The sequence below is a fragment of the Camellia sinensis genome, chromosome 7, assembly GCF_055761805.1.
Source record: "Camellia sinensis isolate YWXY chromosome 7, ASM5576180v1, whole genome shotgun sequence".
NCBI lineage: Eukaryota > Viridiplantae > Streptophyta > Magnoliopsida > Ericales > Theaceae > Camellia > Camellia sinensis.
The window spans coordinates 177,689,503-177,706,133 of NC_138967.1; the positions used below are offsets into that span (position 1 = coordinate 177,689,503).

The 16,631-nt window shown below is 38.2% G+C and overlaps 1 protein-coding gene across 1 annotated transcript; it reads left to right on the forward strand.

The window, feature by feature from the left end:
• The first annotated feature begins 5,349 nt into the window (after nucleotides 1-5,349).
• Nucleotides 5,350-10,501, forward strand: LOC145796318 (uncharacterized). The gene is made up of 5 exons (XM_082881405.1): nucleotides 5,350-5,724; nucleotides 7,340-7,846; nucleotides 8,050-8,134; nucleotides 8,714-8,875; nucleotides 10,026-10,501. Exons 1-5 carry the CDS (start codon nucleotides 5,350-5,352, stop codon nucleotides 10,499-10,501), a joined length of 1,605 nt encoding a protein of 534 aa, XP_082737531.1.
• Nucleotides 10,502-16,631: the final 6,130 nt, after the last annotated feature.

Here is a 16,631-nt window from a genome sequence, read left to right on the forward strand (position 1 = left end):
TATGTCTGCTGACAACAAAATCAGTGATGAAAAGATTAGTTTTTTCGTGTAGTATTAAATTTTATTTTCACGATTTTCAATCGGATATCTAGTGTTGAATTTCTTCATTATATTCGAAAATTAAGTGCTGAAATATTATTATTTTTTCGATACTTGAACTACGAAAATAACAAATTAATTCGATAATGAAATTCCAAATTTTTTTCTTCTTTTTGATAGCTAAAAACTGAATTTTTCAGCTTATTTCGGTAGACAAGTGCCGAATATTTTCATTAATTTCGGCTATGTAGGACCGATGATCACGAACATTACACTTTGATCTGTTGTTTCGATTTGACTATGTAAGTAATTCTTCTATCTCATTCCTAATCCCACACACAAACACTATATGAGGAAATTTGGGGTTTCTGGTATAGAATTAGCGTTTTGATTGTTTTGTTTAGTGGAATTGGAACAGCTTGCCTTGCAATGTGTTCAATTGTTTGTTTCCCAAGAAATTTGGCCACTGGAGTCGATTTTTTGGGGTCTCAGTTCTTTGGGGAATCAGATCAAAAACTGTGGTCAAAGTTGCTAAATTCTATAATTTGTGAATAATTCTCATCTATCTATCTCAAAATGTTGAGATGATTTTTAGTTTTCCTGTGAAATTACAAAAATCATTCCAAATATTTTATTGAATTGAGGGGGGAAAAATAAAAAATAAAAAAATAAGAAGAAGAAGAAGGATTTTTGTGATTGTATTGTGTTTTGTTGAACAGAGAAAACCTTGTACTTTATTTTTGTAGCTTCTTTTGATAATGGTCTGTTGAATTAACAGTGGTTACATTTTGAGATAACTTTGCATTATTGCTGATGAAGAATTTTGTGTTGAATTTCTAATAATGGTGGGTTTATGGTTTCACTTCTTGTGATGTTGATTTCTTGGAGATTTCTACTGGAGATATTCTCTTTGTCAGTCTGACTTCACCCCCTTGAAGCTGTTGGAACAAAGGGTCTTGAATTCTTCAAATGGTGGTCTTCGGGTCTTCAAAATTTGGCAATGACCTTGTCTATATAGAACAGAAAATTAGTGCTTCAAGTCGCGTTACTAAGTCGCTTTCCTAAAGACAATATTTGTACCCACCAAAAGGTGTGTAGGGGGTTACAACAAATTTGCCTCCAAGATACAATGAAGCCTGATCTAAAGATCTAGTCTATCGGCGTCTGCACTGATGATAATAGATCAGAACACTCTTGATATAATCAAGAAACCAAGACACTGATAATCAAATCTGCAGAACTTGAGTATCAATAAGAAAAACAGAAATTTTCTTAAGAAACTCTTGATCGAAAATTCAAAATCAAAAGGGAGAGAGAAAGAATTGCAAGAATGCTTTTCAGGATTTTGGATCGAATGAAATGGCTGATTTCGTAGCCTATGTATAGGCCTTAATGGATCTGATCGAATGGCCATGTCCCTTGATTGCATCCGATCAGATTTGACCGTTGGATCGACGATCTATGGTGCAGATTATTCTGACACCGAATAGATGCCTTGACTAATCACACATTATCATGATCAGGTGCCATCTCATCCGTACGATCGCGTGCATCTCCAATCAACGGCTATGATCAACCCACTCCAAATCGGACACACAACCGTTTGATCGGTTGGTTGACTCATAGCCAACGGATGACACGTCACTGCCACGTGGAGCTGACTGTATTCCACGTCACCCATGCCACGTCGGATCCATGTCATTGCTCCAACCTGTCCGATGCAAATATGAAAGCGCCCTCATGGTGCCTTGCTAAGTGCAAAGTGCGCCATCAAACGCTACATAGCCCACGCCACACGCGCGTGTGCGTGTGCGGATGGTGCGAAGCACCATCCTTGCGGTGTGGGTGCATGCACACTAGCTTTCATCCCATAATTTCATATTCAAAAGAATATTCCATGTAGCACTTTATTAAGTGCTCCATGTTTTGCTCTCTTTCCAGTGTGGGACAAAGTCCCCAAGCTTAATTAATGTTTTCTAAAGAAAAATAAGGAAGGTTTTGAAAACACCCAAAAATTAAACTATAAATTTTAAAAACCATTTTGAAAATCCCTCAACATTCCCCCACCATTTTCAAAATACCAGATGAAGACTCTTAGTTCACTAGGCAGTCTTATGAATAGGTGAAGATATCTTACGATTTGAATCATTTACTTAGTGAAGACATCTCAAAATTAGTCAAGATGGCATAGTAGACTTGTCTTTGAACTAGTGATCTTATACGACTAACCGAACATGTCTCACGCACAGTACATGTTACCTTAAGTATTCAAACAAACCGACACGTGGATTGGCCTTATGTCTATATCCTGTTCCATGAGCGCTCTATAGTCAAGCCCTTGGACTCATGGGAAACAGCATCACCTCCTACACTCACATAGGTAAGCTTACTGAGAGTACCCCTGTAATTTACAGTACCCTAACAACCCAGTTGTAAGCTTATTAAGAGTTTGCTAACTCATCCTCTTCTTTTCACATTACAAGTACCAAGCACTTCAACCTCGGGATGACAATGAAATAAACTAAGGCCTCGTTTGGCGACTTACATTTTTAGCCAAAAAGCCAAAAAGTTACTAAAAAAGCCAAAAAGTCTATAAATTTCACCCTACACACCTATGTACAGTATCTTCACGTGATGGGTGGCAGATGCGATGTAAAAAGACCGTTTTGCCCCTCCTTGATTTTCGTTATTCCGTTTTCACCCTCCCTTTATGTCAAACACTGATGGGAATCATTTCAGAGCTATTATCAGAGAGGGTGTACTACCTTCAGCTATTCAGCTACATCAACATGAAGAGGGTTCTTCGTTCAATGCCAGAAGATAGTAGAAGCTCTGATCTGAAGAGAAAGAAAAACGAAGCGACGACGACAGTCCGCGAAGGCCGACGGAGAAGCAGTCCATCCCCCGACGATTCCCCCAGCCGCAGGTAGGCTCTTCTTCGCTCTCTCTCTCTCTCTCTCTCTCTCTCTCTCTCTCTCTTTAGCATCTCTTGTTTCTGTTTCGGAATGTAACCATGATGCGTATGGTCTGTTTGTGATATATGTATGAACTCTGTCTCTCTCTCTCTCTCTGTTGCGCTGTGTCTGTGTGTGTGTGTCTCATGCTTTGTCTGACCACTTCCATATTTCAATATGTCGGTGGAATTCAGATTTGGGCAATATTTTCAGGAACTACCCTGCACACTGCCATGTTTGGGGTTTTAGAGCTTCCTTTGAACTACCGACACCACTTTACAAATTAGCGGGTTTTGGGTGGTTGGGGGGGTGTGGATCTGATAACCATGACTTGTATGCTCTGTTTTTTGTATATGGATGAACTCTGTCTCTCTGTGTGTCTCTATGTGTGTGTGTGTGTGTTTGTGTCTGTGTCTGTGTCTGTGTGTGTCTGTGTCTGTGTCTGTGTGTGTCTGTGTCTCACCACTTGCCAATTTCAATTTGTCTTCTACAAATAATTTCCTTTTCGTTTGCTCTTTGTTTGTCTCCCCTAAAAAAATTTGTCTCACCACTTTCCTTTTCTGTTTTCAATTTGTCTCACCACTTGCACTTGTAAACTTTATTTTTATATCTATGCGATAGTTTATTTTCATGATTGAACAAACCAATTACTTTTAAATTTATTTTTTAATTTGCTCTTTGTTAAGTGTTGGGTCATCTGTTAAGGTTGCATGGCTTTACTCTTTTCTGTTTGAGAAAAAAAGTATGGGGCCTCTTTCAAATTGGGGCCTACAGCCACTGCTTCAATGGCTTTGGCCTTGAGGCCTAAAGTTTTTTAGCATTGTGATTCATGATGAGAGCGTGTAATGAAGTAAATACATTATAAATCCGATAGTTCTTAAATCACCAACCATAGTTTCATTGCTTCCAATGGATTAATAGTTTCTAAATACTTGATCTTCAAGCAAGAATTGACTCATGTGCACAGTATAGGATTATGGAATGGGATTGGAATGGTTTAATTTTGTGTGATGGATCACACCATGACAACCAACCTAATTAGTCATTCAGAAACCATGGATATCAGATCCATGTGCTCTCATATGCACAAACTTTATTTTAAAATTTTTGTAGTCTTCAGGATTTCCTGAAAAATAGGGATACATTATTTATATATGGTAAGGATTAAAATGTTTTTTGTGATGTCGGAATCCTAATATTAATAACTTTTTAATGAATCTTTTGATTAAGGTAAATTAGGAGACAGTGAGTTCAAAATTTTAGATGTAGTAGCCAAACACATTTATTTTCTGAGAAATTGTAGCACTATTTTACTTATTTGAGATGTACTAGCCAAACACATTACATTTTAGCCTTCCCTTGACTGCATAACATGGATTTATTGCCTTGCATGATGTTTGAGTGATCAACCACTTTTGGTAATATCCTGGAGAGTTTGGTATATTATCCTTTTCAAGTTGATTTTTTTATTTGTTAATATATACATATTTGGTTAAAAAAAGGGGTGTCCATTGGTATTCCGGGATTTAAATGCGATGTGGGGGGAGGGGGGTTGTTCCATTTTGTTACCCATTTTCGTATAACAAATTTATGTCCTTAACAAAAGTGTCACACCCATTGACCTACTCTTGTTGTGCTTGTCATGTCCCGAAAAAAGTCACGAAAGAAACCATGGCCTCATTTATGTCAACTGCCACATCAGCACAACCAGCCCGTATGTGTGCATGTGGGTACGGGCACTGTGTTGTAAAGATTTCCCGTTCTGCAAGAAACCCTGGTCGTGCGTACTACCAATGCCCTCGTGGAGTGGTGAGCACAAGCACGTTTCCTTTTACATTTCCTTCTTAAACCATCACTAATGTTTTTTTTTAACCTCAGCCATGTGTCAGTTGGATTGGGTGGTGTGACGAATTTGGGCGCCAAAGGGCAGCTGAGAATGACACACAGAATGTCGCTCGTTTTGAGGGTCGTTTCCGTGACATTGAACAAACTTTGCGTGTGCTTACAGTAGTGACATGTGTCCTTTGCATCGTCGTCATTATTTTGCTATTTCGGATGTGATATATGTAACCATGGTAGCAACCGTACCCTAATTTTGTTAAGCGCATTATGGTTTGTGGCTGAAAAAAAATTATGAATGTATGTTTTGTTCGTAAACATGTATTTTACATCTAATTCCGCTGCTGTTTGTTTTTGTTTCAAGTACTAATGTCTTTAAATGAATCTATTGGGCTATGTTTTCTGTCTAATACCACATTTCTGACATAAAAACGTGTTCCTCATATTGGTAATACGCACAATTGTTAGTGTATACATATTTTTATGTTGGTTCCCATGTCACGCTATTGTTAGTCGCATGGCGTCACATCGATCTACACCTCGTACCCCTTCCGGCAAAGGGAAACGCCAACAACCCTATCATAAAGCAACTTGGGATGGGGAGTCGACACGGATTTTGTTGGAATTGGTTGTGAAGGAAATTGAAGCAGGAAACCGGCCACACATGTCAATCACTCCAAACGGGTACCGTTCGTTTTCTAAGACATTTGAGGCAGCAACTGGGCGGCTGCATTCCCTCAAACAACTTAAAAACAAGTACAATCTGTTGAAGACCGAGTGGCGTGCGTGGTGTAAGCTAATGGATTGCCGGAAAGGACCAACTGGAATTGGCTTTGACCAAGTAACTGGGCTGTTCAATGCTTCGGCTGATTGGTGGGCTAAAATGGAAAAGGTAACGGTTTACATTTTCTTTTTTATGTCCGTTATTGCATAACTAATATCTCAATTTTTGTATGTGTATCATGCTTTCCAGTGTAGTTTAAAACGTTCAATTTTCTAACTTTACCTAACATGGCATGCTGTGGTTTGGATTACGAAATATTTTTGGGATGGTGAACAGGTTTTATTTGTAATGTACCCATCTGCCTCAGCATAAAATTCTGGAATTCTGAATTTCTGAAATGAAATTATGTTTGTTAATGTTAAAGAAATTCTGAAATTCTGAAATCAGATGAAGAAATTCTGAATTGAAATGAATTCTGAAATTCTGGAATTTATTCCTTGGACCATCTATCAGCCTTCTGAAATGAAAAGAATTCTTAAATTCTGAATTATGTCTGTTATAAATTCTGTCTGTTAATTGTTTGTTTTATGTTGACATGCCTACCTTCTATTAGCCTTTTCTCGTTTTTCTGAAGCATATTTAAAGGCAGTGGAAAATTCTTGTTTCTGAAAAAGAATTCTGAAGCATATTTAACAAATATTCTGAAGCATATTTCATTCCAGCAGTCAAAATTCTTGTTTTTCTAAATTTCTGAAGTCATAAGAATTATGTTTGTTAATGTTAATGAAATTCTGAAATTAGGAAATCAAATGAAATCTGAAATTCTGAATTTGAAACGAATTCTGAAATTCTGGAATGAAATCGTTGGACTGAAATGAATTCTTGTTTCTGAAAAAGAATTCTGAAATCAAATGAAATCTGAAATTTTGGACTGAAATGAATTCTGAAATATTACTTGGCCTACGATCTTGATAAATTCTGAAATCTGAAATAAATTCTGGACAAAGAGTTCTGGACTGAAATTTCTTGTCTCAGATTTTTATTCTGTAAAGAGTTGGCCTAGGTTTGTTGGTGTGGTTTGATGCCACTATTCTCCTTATGTTGTTCCTCATGCACCAATTTCTTTTTTTGTTATATTTTTATGTCTGTAAATATTTGGAAAACATCAATAAATTGGTGTTAGCTCACTTTCCATATGAAGTAGGTTGAAGACCCAAAACATAAGGACTTGTTGTATAACAAAAACCATTTATTTTTGGCACACAATTTTGTAACAGTATGACCTAATTTACCTACTCTTGTTTTGAACAAAGGGGGGAGGTTGTACATGCATATTTGAATTTTGGGGCAGTTTGTCGAGTGAGAAATATCGGTTGGTTTTGAGAACTAATTAGCTACTATTTATTGGATTGGTTGTCACATGTTTATTCATTCAATTGGCAAACATAAAATTTCTTATACAGCTTCAAAAGCTGTTCAGTTGAGTCCTTCATATAGTAAAATAGAATAGATGTTTTTTCTTCTAGGGAGAAGCACTACATTGTTATGTTGTTCTTCACTTTTATTGAAAATAAATTAGGCTTCTTTTTCCTTGATTGGTAGCAATCATCATACTTTACAACATTCTTGTTCTTTTTGGTCAATATGTTCATTGCAACATACTTTACATTACTGTCAGCCATTGTTGTAGCATTAACAAATTTTACTGATTTATGCACCATGTTGCATTGTTTTTTACTCAACGACAGTATGCTAATGCTAGTTACATTGTGTTGATTTACAGATTGACAATGTATGTTGCAAGTTCAGTACCAAAACCTTGGACCATCTGGACTTGATGGAGCGCGTCTTCACTGGCGCTGCGGCTACGGGGAAAAATGCATGGACACCCGGCGAGACTCGTAACCCAATGGAGTTGGACGGAGAGTCGGACAGTCCAGAATTTTCAAGTGACAGCAATGACTTAGGCGCATCAGAAATGGCAGCCATGATGAACTCCGCGCACATCAATGCCACGGGTAGTGGAAGTAAGCGGAAGCATTCCTCGGGGAAAGCATTGCAAAACAAGCGCATTACGGGAGCTGAAGCGTTGGCAAGCAGCATGGACGACTTGCTAAATTCTGTGAAGACTCAGAGCAAGGAATTAACTGTCAACCACGTCGTCGGGGGCCACAGTATTACTATGGGACAGGCTGTTGGACGGCTATATGAAATACAGGGACTAGAGCCTGAAGATGAACTTCTCCATTTTGGAGTCATGCTTATGGAGGTTCCGAACAATTGGGAAATGGTAATGAGTATTCCCACGGACCGAGGCATAATCGGGTGGCTACGGGCGAAGAAACAAGACAAAGATAGGAGTGGGGGTGTCACTCTTGCGAGTTTGCTACGGGATGAAGGAGTTCGATTTTAAATCTGCTGAATGAAGGACTTTGATTTTAATTTCAGTTGAATTCTGAACTTTTTTTTTTCCTTTGTTGTGTTTAATTTTAGTTGAATTGTGGTTTGAAGATGGTTTGGGCATGGGTCGTGCTTGTGGCTTACGGAACCTTAACTGGACAGTCGGGATATGTTTGTGGTATTTTATGTTTTGTTATGCTATAATGGCTGCAGGGTTGGATTAAACCTTGGACCATCTATTTTATATTTTATATTTTATGTTTTGTTATGGTATAATGGCTGCAGGGAAGTGTTTAATTTTCTGAATTGTTTATGTATTGCCCATGTGCCATTGGTGTTCCACGAATTGTTTACATAGGGTGGAACATGTGTGTTGCCCGAATTGTTTATATAAGCTGCCCGAATTGTTTGTATAGGCTGGAACATGTGTGTTGCAACACTTAAAAATAATAATTTTTATTACAAATGATGAACCACTGACGTGATGCGAATTATGAAAATCTCATGTTCCTTTCAATTTTAAATTACAAAGCATTGCATGTGCTTTTAATTTTAGAAAAGTTAACTGAAATAATTATTTTTTTCAGCTTGTTCTTTATGCCATGCATGGTAGGGGTTTGAACATAAATATACACTAGTTACTTCCTTTTGCTGTACAACAATTTTTTTTTTTTTAAACTTTCATGGTCAAACACATGTGCTTGATACTTCTTCATTTCGGCAGTTGTTGATAATGTTTTATGCTTGTATGTTGTAGGTATGAACAACGACGATGACGACCCCACACGGAGGGATGAAATGTTAGAAGGGGTCGCAGCTCTCGCAAGACAGTGGCATGAGCAGATGAATTTAAATTACATTGAAGCCTACAGAATTGCAACTGATTACTACAAGGCGTACATCCTTAAAGTTCCATGCCGTACTTCCATATTGTCGGGGAGGGCCTGGATTATGGAATTATACGAGGGTCACAGTGGCCGCTTCCGGTACGAATTGTGCATGCCCAAACAGGTGTTCCTTCGGTTATGTACGACATTGGTAAATGACTTCGGGTTGCGTGTACCCGAGCGGCCGCACGGCTTGCATGTCGAGGAGAGTGTTGTAATATTTATTCATGTGCTAAAAAACTTGCCAAACCGGGAGTTACAAGAACGGTTCCAACATTCCGGTGAAACTATTTCACGGCACTTTCATACCGTCTTGAAAGCAATGAAAAAATTCACGGTCGTTCACTGCAGGCCCCCTGCTAATTTCCAGACGCACAGGGATCCTATTTTGCAATCTCAAAGACAATATTTGCCGTTCAAGGTGTGGGAAAAGATTTGTAACGTTATTCAAAATTATTTGAAAAAACATGGTCGATTTATTTTTTTGTAATTGCAATTTTTTCGGTTCATATATATAGGATTGCTTAAGTGCATTGGATGGGACACATGTACTGGCATGCATAAATGAGTCAGAAGCAGCCCCATATTTCAGCCGAAAGGGGTGTCACACCCAGAATATTTTGGCGGTATGTGATTTCAATATGTGCTTCGTGTTTGTGTCGTGCGGGTGGGAGGGCAGCATGCACGACAGCCGAGTTTTAAGCAACATAACGGAGGATCCACAATACAATTTTCCAACTGCAACTAACGATACGTACATCTGAATCCACAATACAATTGTTGTAGCATAATTCTTTTTTGGTAAACATCTGTATGTAAATAACGACGTAAAGATATATTTAGAATTCAATGCATGACCAGGAATTTTTTTTTCAAGACAAGAAAATATGTATCAAACAAGCTCAACATAAAGGTAATATCCATCATTATATGCAAATATAATTAACCTCAGTAATATAAATGTCAAAATGTATCAATTTATTTTATATCACTATATTCCCATTATAAATTTGATTTATGTTACCATTGTAATGAAAAACAAAATTTGATGAACCACTGACCACGTGGTAATTTATATATGGCAGTGTTTACAATGTCCATGATAAAAATGTATGGAAGAAGTGCCTTTTCATGTGAACATTGATGACGAGAATTATGTCATTTACATGTGCACTTTCACAGGTCGCTATTATCTTGTGGATAGTGGATACAGCAATAAGAAGGGCTTTCTGGCACCATACAAAGGCAACAGATACCACCAACCGGAATTTCAAAGGCACAATCCACGGAACCGTGATGAATTGTTCAACCGTGCTCACTCATCTTTGCGAAGCGTGATTGAGCGTACATTTGGCGCATGGAAGATGAGGTGGAGATTTCTAAAAGACATGCCTCGATTTGATTTTCGTAAAGTGCAGGTGCCATTGGTTGCATCGTCCATGGCTTTGCATAATTTCATACGCAGAAATAGTGTGGACGATAAGATTATTGTTGCTGTCAGCAATGCGACCGAGTATCGATATCCGGACATGCGTGACCGCGACGATTTGGCTGCCCTTGACGATGCGATGATGCCTGGAGATGATGACGTTGAGATGGCGCAGTTGCGGGCGCGTATCAGGGCAGAGTTGGTTGCAATTTGGCAAAATGCTGGTTAGGTGGACATGTTATGTGATGCATGTCATCACTATGTTGTGTTGAAATTAATTGGAGACTTTTATTTACATACATAATTGGTTAGCAATTATGTATGACCATGTATGTTACTGTTTTTGTACAATTATCGAATACTAACTTCGTTATGATTTTAAGTTGCTTATGATTTCAGGATGCTTACCAATTACGGTTTGATTATTACTTTTTTTTTTGGGTAACGCGTACGTTATTGGGTCATGTTAATGCATTTTATATTTTTGGTAATGTTTACGATTAGGTTGGTTATATTTTTATATTTTTATAGCAATCAATTATAATTGGTTAGCAATTTGGTTGCTTATTTTTTTTCAAATCTTTTTTATATTTATTTTCATTATTTATGACAATGGGATCACACACATTATAATTGACCAAAAATTAATTAAAAAAATAATTGAATGAAAAAATTAATTGGACAAAAATAATTGGGTAAAAAACTAATTCGGAAAACTTTGAAAAAGAAATGGAAATTATTAAAAAAATAATTTCAAAATATTAGTTGGGAAAAAAAATATTTGATCGAAAAGGTTAATTGGAAAAAAAAATTAATTGAAAATAAATTTATTTGAGAAAAACATTACTTGAAAACAAGTTTTGAAAATAAATTATATTTGATAAAAAAATTAATTCAAAAAAATTGAAAACTGAAAACGTTTCCTCATTTTTTTGATTTAGGTTTTTTGTCAAATTTTTAAACTCATTTTCAACCAAAAAAATTATCAAACAAATTTTTATTACAGTTTATTAATTTTTTTTAAATATAAACTGAAAACGGAATTGATGTCTGTTTACAATGGGTGGTGGGTAACAGGTGGTGGTCGGTGGTTGGGTGACGGTGGCGGGCGGTGGGTGGTAGCAAGTGGGTGGTGGTGGTGGTGGTTATAGTGCAGTGACGGGTATATGGTGGGTGATGGCGGGTGGTAGTGGTGGGTGGGTGGGTGGGTGACGGTGGTGGGCGGTAGCGAGTAGGTGGTGTTGGCAGTAGGTGGGTGGCGAGCGGTGGTGGTGGTGGGTGGGTGGGTGACGGTGGTGGGTGGTGGCGAATGGTGGTGATGGGGGGTGCGTGGGTGACGGTGGTGGGTGGTAGCGAGTGGGTGGTGGTGGCGGCAGGTGGGTGGCGAGTGGTGGTGGGTGGTGGCGAATGGTGGTGATGGGGGGTGCGTGGGTGACGGTGGTGGGTGGTAACGAGTGGGTGGTGGTGGCGGCAGGTGGGTGGCGAGTGGTGGTGGGGGGTGGTGGTGGTGGTGGTGGGTGGGTGGGTGACGGTGGCAGGTGGTGGCGAGTGGGTGGTGGTTGTAGCGGGTGGCAGGTGGTGGTGGCAGATGGGTAGTGAGTGACAGGTAGGTGGTGAGTGGTGGCGGGTGAGTGGGTGACGGTGGCGGGTAGTGGGTGGTAGCAAGTGGGTGGTGGTGGTGGGTACTAGTGCCAGATCGGTGGCACGTGGGTAGTGGGTTATGGTGGTGGTGGTGGTGAGTGGTGGTGGGTGGTGGTGAGTGGTGGCAAGTGGGTGGTGGTGGCGGGCGGTAGATTGTAGTGGCGATGGCGGGCGGGGGACGGTAGTGGTAGATGGTGGCGGGTGGGTGGTAGGTTGGTGCTGGTGGTGGCGAAGGGTGGCAGGTGGGTAGCGGATGTCAGGTGGGTGGTGGTGGCGGGTGGTGGGCGGTGGTAGCAGGTAGGTGGCGGGTGGTGGGTGGTGGTGGCAGGTGGGTGGTGGTGGCAGGTAGATGGTGAGTGGTGGTGGTAGGTAGTGGTGGGGGTTGGGTGGTGGTGGCGGAAGACGGTGGTGAAAAATGGTGGCAGTTGGTGGCTAGTGTTGGGTGGTAAAAAAAAGAAAAACTCAATCACTCAAAACGAATACACATTTTTTAAGTGTACATTTTGTGGCCAAATTTATAAACAGAGACCACTGATTTATGTAATTGAAATTTACCAAACAAGTTTATATTTGAGTTGTTTAAATTTTTGTAAATATAATCAGAAAACTAAAAACGTATGTGTTACAAAACGGCACACCAAACAGACCCTTTGTGTTTGGGAAGATAGTTGGGTTTTATTTGTAATTGGATGTGATGTTTGTGACAGAAAAATTGAAATAGTATGAAATTTGATGTGATATTTTGTGAGGGATTTGTTTTTTTGGGTTTTGTAAGACATTTGTGTTGTACTGAAAAAATAAAAAAATAAAAAAACTGAAAAGCCAAGTTCCCAAACACTCTCATAATTTGTTGGATTTTTAAAAAAAAATTTAAAAAATTCTATTTTTAACTTAAAATGTGATGTTTCAAAAAAAATTATTACAATACACAAAGTACAATCCATATCCTATATACATAAAATATTTATGTATATTAACGTAAATATTATTTACATAATATTACGTGACACGTGTAGAATTCTGTAAAAGAAATAAAATTTGACCGTTATAGTATAATTTGGCGAAATGCATTGTATTTTGAATAACATTACAGCACACAACCCTCCTATTGTATAGGCTTTATGTCAAGTGCGTTGTCCAAGAAAGCAAATTTCACATCCAACAATTTGCAGAGGCCACTGACGCATCCACAGGTACTCTGACATGTTATAAGGCCATTTCGGTCATTTTACCTCCTTCTCATTATTTATCTTATTTTATTTTACATATTTTCGTAAAAAGTCAAAAAGTTTATCCCAAACAACTAGGTTTTTTTTTCCTTACATTTTAGCCAAAAAGTCAAAAAGTTACTAAAATAGCCTGTTTCCAAACGAGGCCTAAGTGCTTACAATCACGACATATAGTGTACTTGGGCTCATTGAACTCAAGATTTGATGTTTTTTCAAGCGTTGAGTCGAGTTTCCACCAGGAGTGATTATGTTAAGTAGGCTTGAGACCCATCCCCTTTGATGTTTTCCACACTAAATCTCTTGCAAGTCCCTTTGTTAAGGGGTCAGCCAAGTTTTCACTTGACTTTACATAACTAATAGTAATCACACCTTCTGTGATTAACTGCCTGACACAGCTATGTCTTAGTCCTATATGCCTGGATTTTCCATTCTAGACATGGCTATAGGCCCGTGATAGAGTTGCTTCACTATCACAATGCAAAGATATTGGTGGCATAGGTTTTGGCCATATCTTAATCTCTAACAAAAGATTCCTTAGCCACTCTGCCTCTTTGCTACAAGAAGCCAATGCTACAAACTCTGACGCCATGGTTGGGTCTGTTATGCATGTTTGCTTCTTAGAACCCCAGGAGATAGCTCCTCCTCCAAGAAAATCCAACCACTTGTGGACGAGTGATCTTCACGGTCAGTTATCCAACTAGCATCCGTGAATCCTTCCAACACTACTGGATAGCCATTATAGACTATTATATAGTCTATTGTTTTCCTTAAGTACCTAAGTACTCGGTTAACAGCATGCCAATGCACACTACTGAGATTACTAGTGTATCTAGTAAGTTTTTCCACTGCAAAAGCAATATCAAGTCTAGTGCAAGTCATGCATACATCAGGCTACCTATTACTCTTAAGTATTCTAGCTGATTAACAGCTCTTCCAGCATCAGGATACAATTTCAAATTTGAATAAAAAGGTGTAGACATTGGTGTACAATTATATTGATTAAATTTCTTAAGAATTTTTTTAATATAGTGCGACTGGGTTAGAATCAAATTATTGTCCTCTCGTTTGATCTTAATACCCAAAATTACATCAATCAAGCCCATGTCTTTCATACTAAAGCTAAACGACAAGAAACTTTTAGTACTTTCAATGACATCATTGTCAGTACCAAAAATAAGCATGTCATCTACATACAGACATATGATTACACCTCTATTTCCAGTAAACTTACTGTACACACACTTATCAGATTCATGTATCCTAAAGCCATTTGACACTCTTACTTTGTCAAATTTCTCATGCCACTGTTTTGAAGCTTGTTTCAGTCCATATAGTGACTTCACGAGTTTACACACTTTGAGCTCTTGACCCTATACAACAAATCCTTTCGGTTGTTGCATGTAGATTTCCTCATTTAACTCTCAATTTAGGAAAGCGGTCTTAACATCCATTTGATGGATTTCAAGCTTATAGATTGAGGCTAAGGCAATCAACACTCAAATGGTGGCGATTCTAGCCACCGAAGCATGTGAATCAAAATAATCGATACCCTCATTTTGAGTAAAACCCTTAACAACTAATCTTTCTTTGAACTTGTCAATTGTACCATCAACTTTCATTTTCCTTTTGAAAATCCATTTACAACCAATGGGTTTGGATCCACGTGGAAAATCAGCAAGTATCCAGGTATTGTTACCCATGATAGAATCCATCTCATTGCTTATTATTTTTTTTCTAGAATGCAACATCTTGAGACTTCATACCTTCTTCAAAGGTTAATGGATCTGAATCCATATTCAAAGAAATCATTGTTTGCTTATAATAAGCTTTTCTAGTTCATTTTACAAGGTAAACAATGAAATCAAGGCCAAATGACTTCTCAGTCCTAGCCCTCTTACTCCTCCTTAGTTCAATAGGCTCATTAGGTTCATTAGGCTCAATAGGTTCATGTTGTTCACTTTCCTCTGTAGACATCAAAGAAGTTGATTCATTTCCTTGATTAGAATCCAACCTTGGAATGGTTGTAAAACGATTCTCATAAAATACCGCATCACGTGATTCAATGATGGTATTTGTTTTCACTGAACCATTGGGCTCTACTACCAAAAACCTATATGCTTTGCTATGTATAGCATAGCCAAGGAATATGCATTCAATTCATTTTTCACCTAATTTCTTCCTTTTAGGTTCAGGCAATCTGACTATTGCTCTACAGCCCCATGTTTTCAAGTAACCAAGATTAGGTTTCTTGTTTTTCCAAAGTTCATAAAGAGTAATATTCCTTCCCTTGAGAGGAATTCTATTGAGTATGTGACAGGTAGTGAGTAAGGCTTCAACCCAAAAACCAGAACTTAAACTGGAGTAAGAAAGCATAGCATTAATCATTTCTGTTAATGTCCTATTTTTTTTCTATCAGCTACTCCATTTTGTTATGGTGTGTAGGGTGCAAACTTCTCATAAATAATACCAACATTTTCACAATATTTTGGAAAATGGTATTCACCGCTTCTATCAAACCTATGTCGCTTTATTTTGACATTACACTGATTTTCTACTTCTGTCTTAAAAATCTTGAATTTATCAAGCACCTTATCTTTTGAATGCAAAAGATAGATATGACAGTACTTAGAAAAATCATCAATAAATTGTACAAAATATTTCTTACCACCTCTAGTGGGGGTACTATGCATGTCACATATATCACTATGCACAAGTTCAAGTAGAGATCTGGTTTTATCTACTTTAAGAAATGGAATGCGAGTAATTTTAGATTGTATACAAAATTTGCATTTTTCAAACATATCAATATTATACTTAGGAATTAAATCTAAATTAACCATATCATGTATTTTCCTAGCATTAACATGACCTAAACGAACATGTCATAAAGAAAGAGAATCAACAATATAAACAGAAATAGATGTATTATTGATAACGTTAAGTTTGAACATTTCTTGATACATGTAGCCCTTCCCAACAAAAATCCCACCCTTAGACAGGACAAATTTGTCCGCCTCAAATACTACCTTGAAACCATGCTTATTAAGCAGACTTCCAGATACAAGGTTTTTCCTAACATCAGGTACATGATAAACATCATTAAGACTTAGGACTTTTCCAGATGTAAACTCTAAATCCACCGTCCCTTTGCCTTTGATAGCAGTAGTTGAAGAGTTGCCCATGTAGAACTGTTCCATCACTCGCTTGTTCATAAGTAGTGAAACGGCTCTTATCGTTGCAGACGTGCCTTGTTGCTCCTGAGTCAATCCACCAATCACCAGCATCTTCGAGCATGTTCACCTCGGATACAACAGCCACAAACTTGTTCTTGGCATTTGATGCTTCTGGCTTCTTCTTGTATGACCAACATTCATTTCTGAAGTGCCCTGGCTTGCCACAGTGCCAGCAAGCACCTTTCGGCTTCTTAGCATTTTTCTCGAGTTGGGGTTCATGCTTACGCTTCTTTTTGTTGAACCGCTTACCATCATC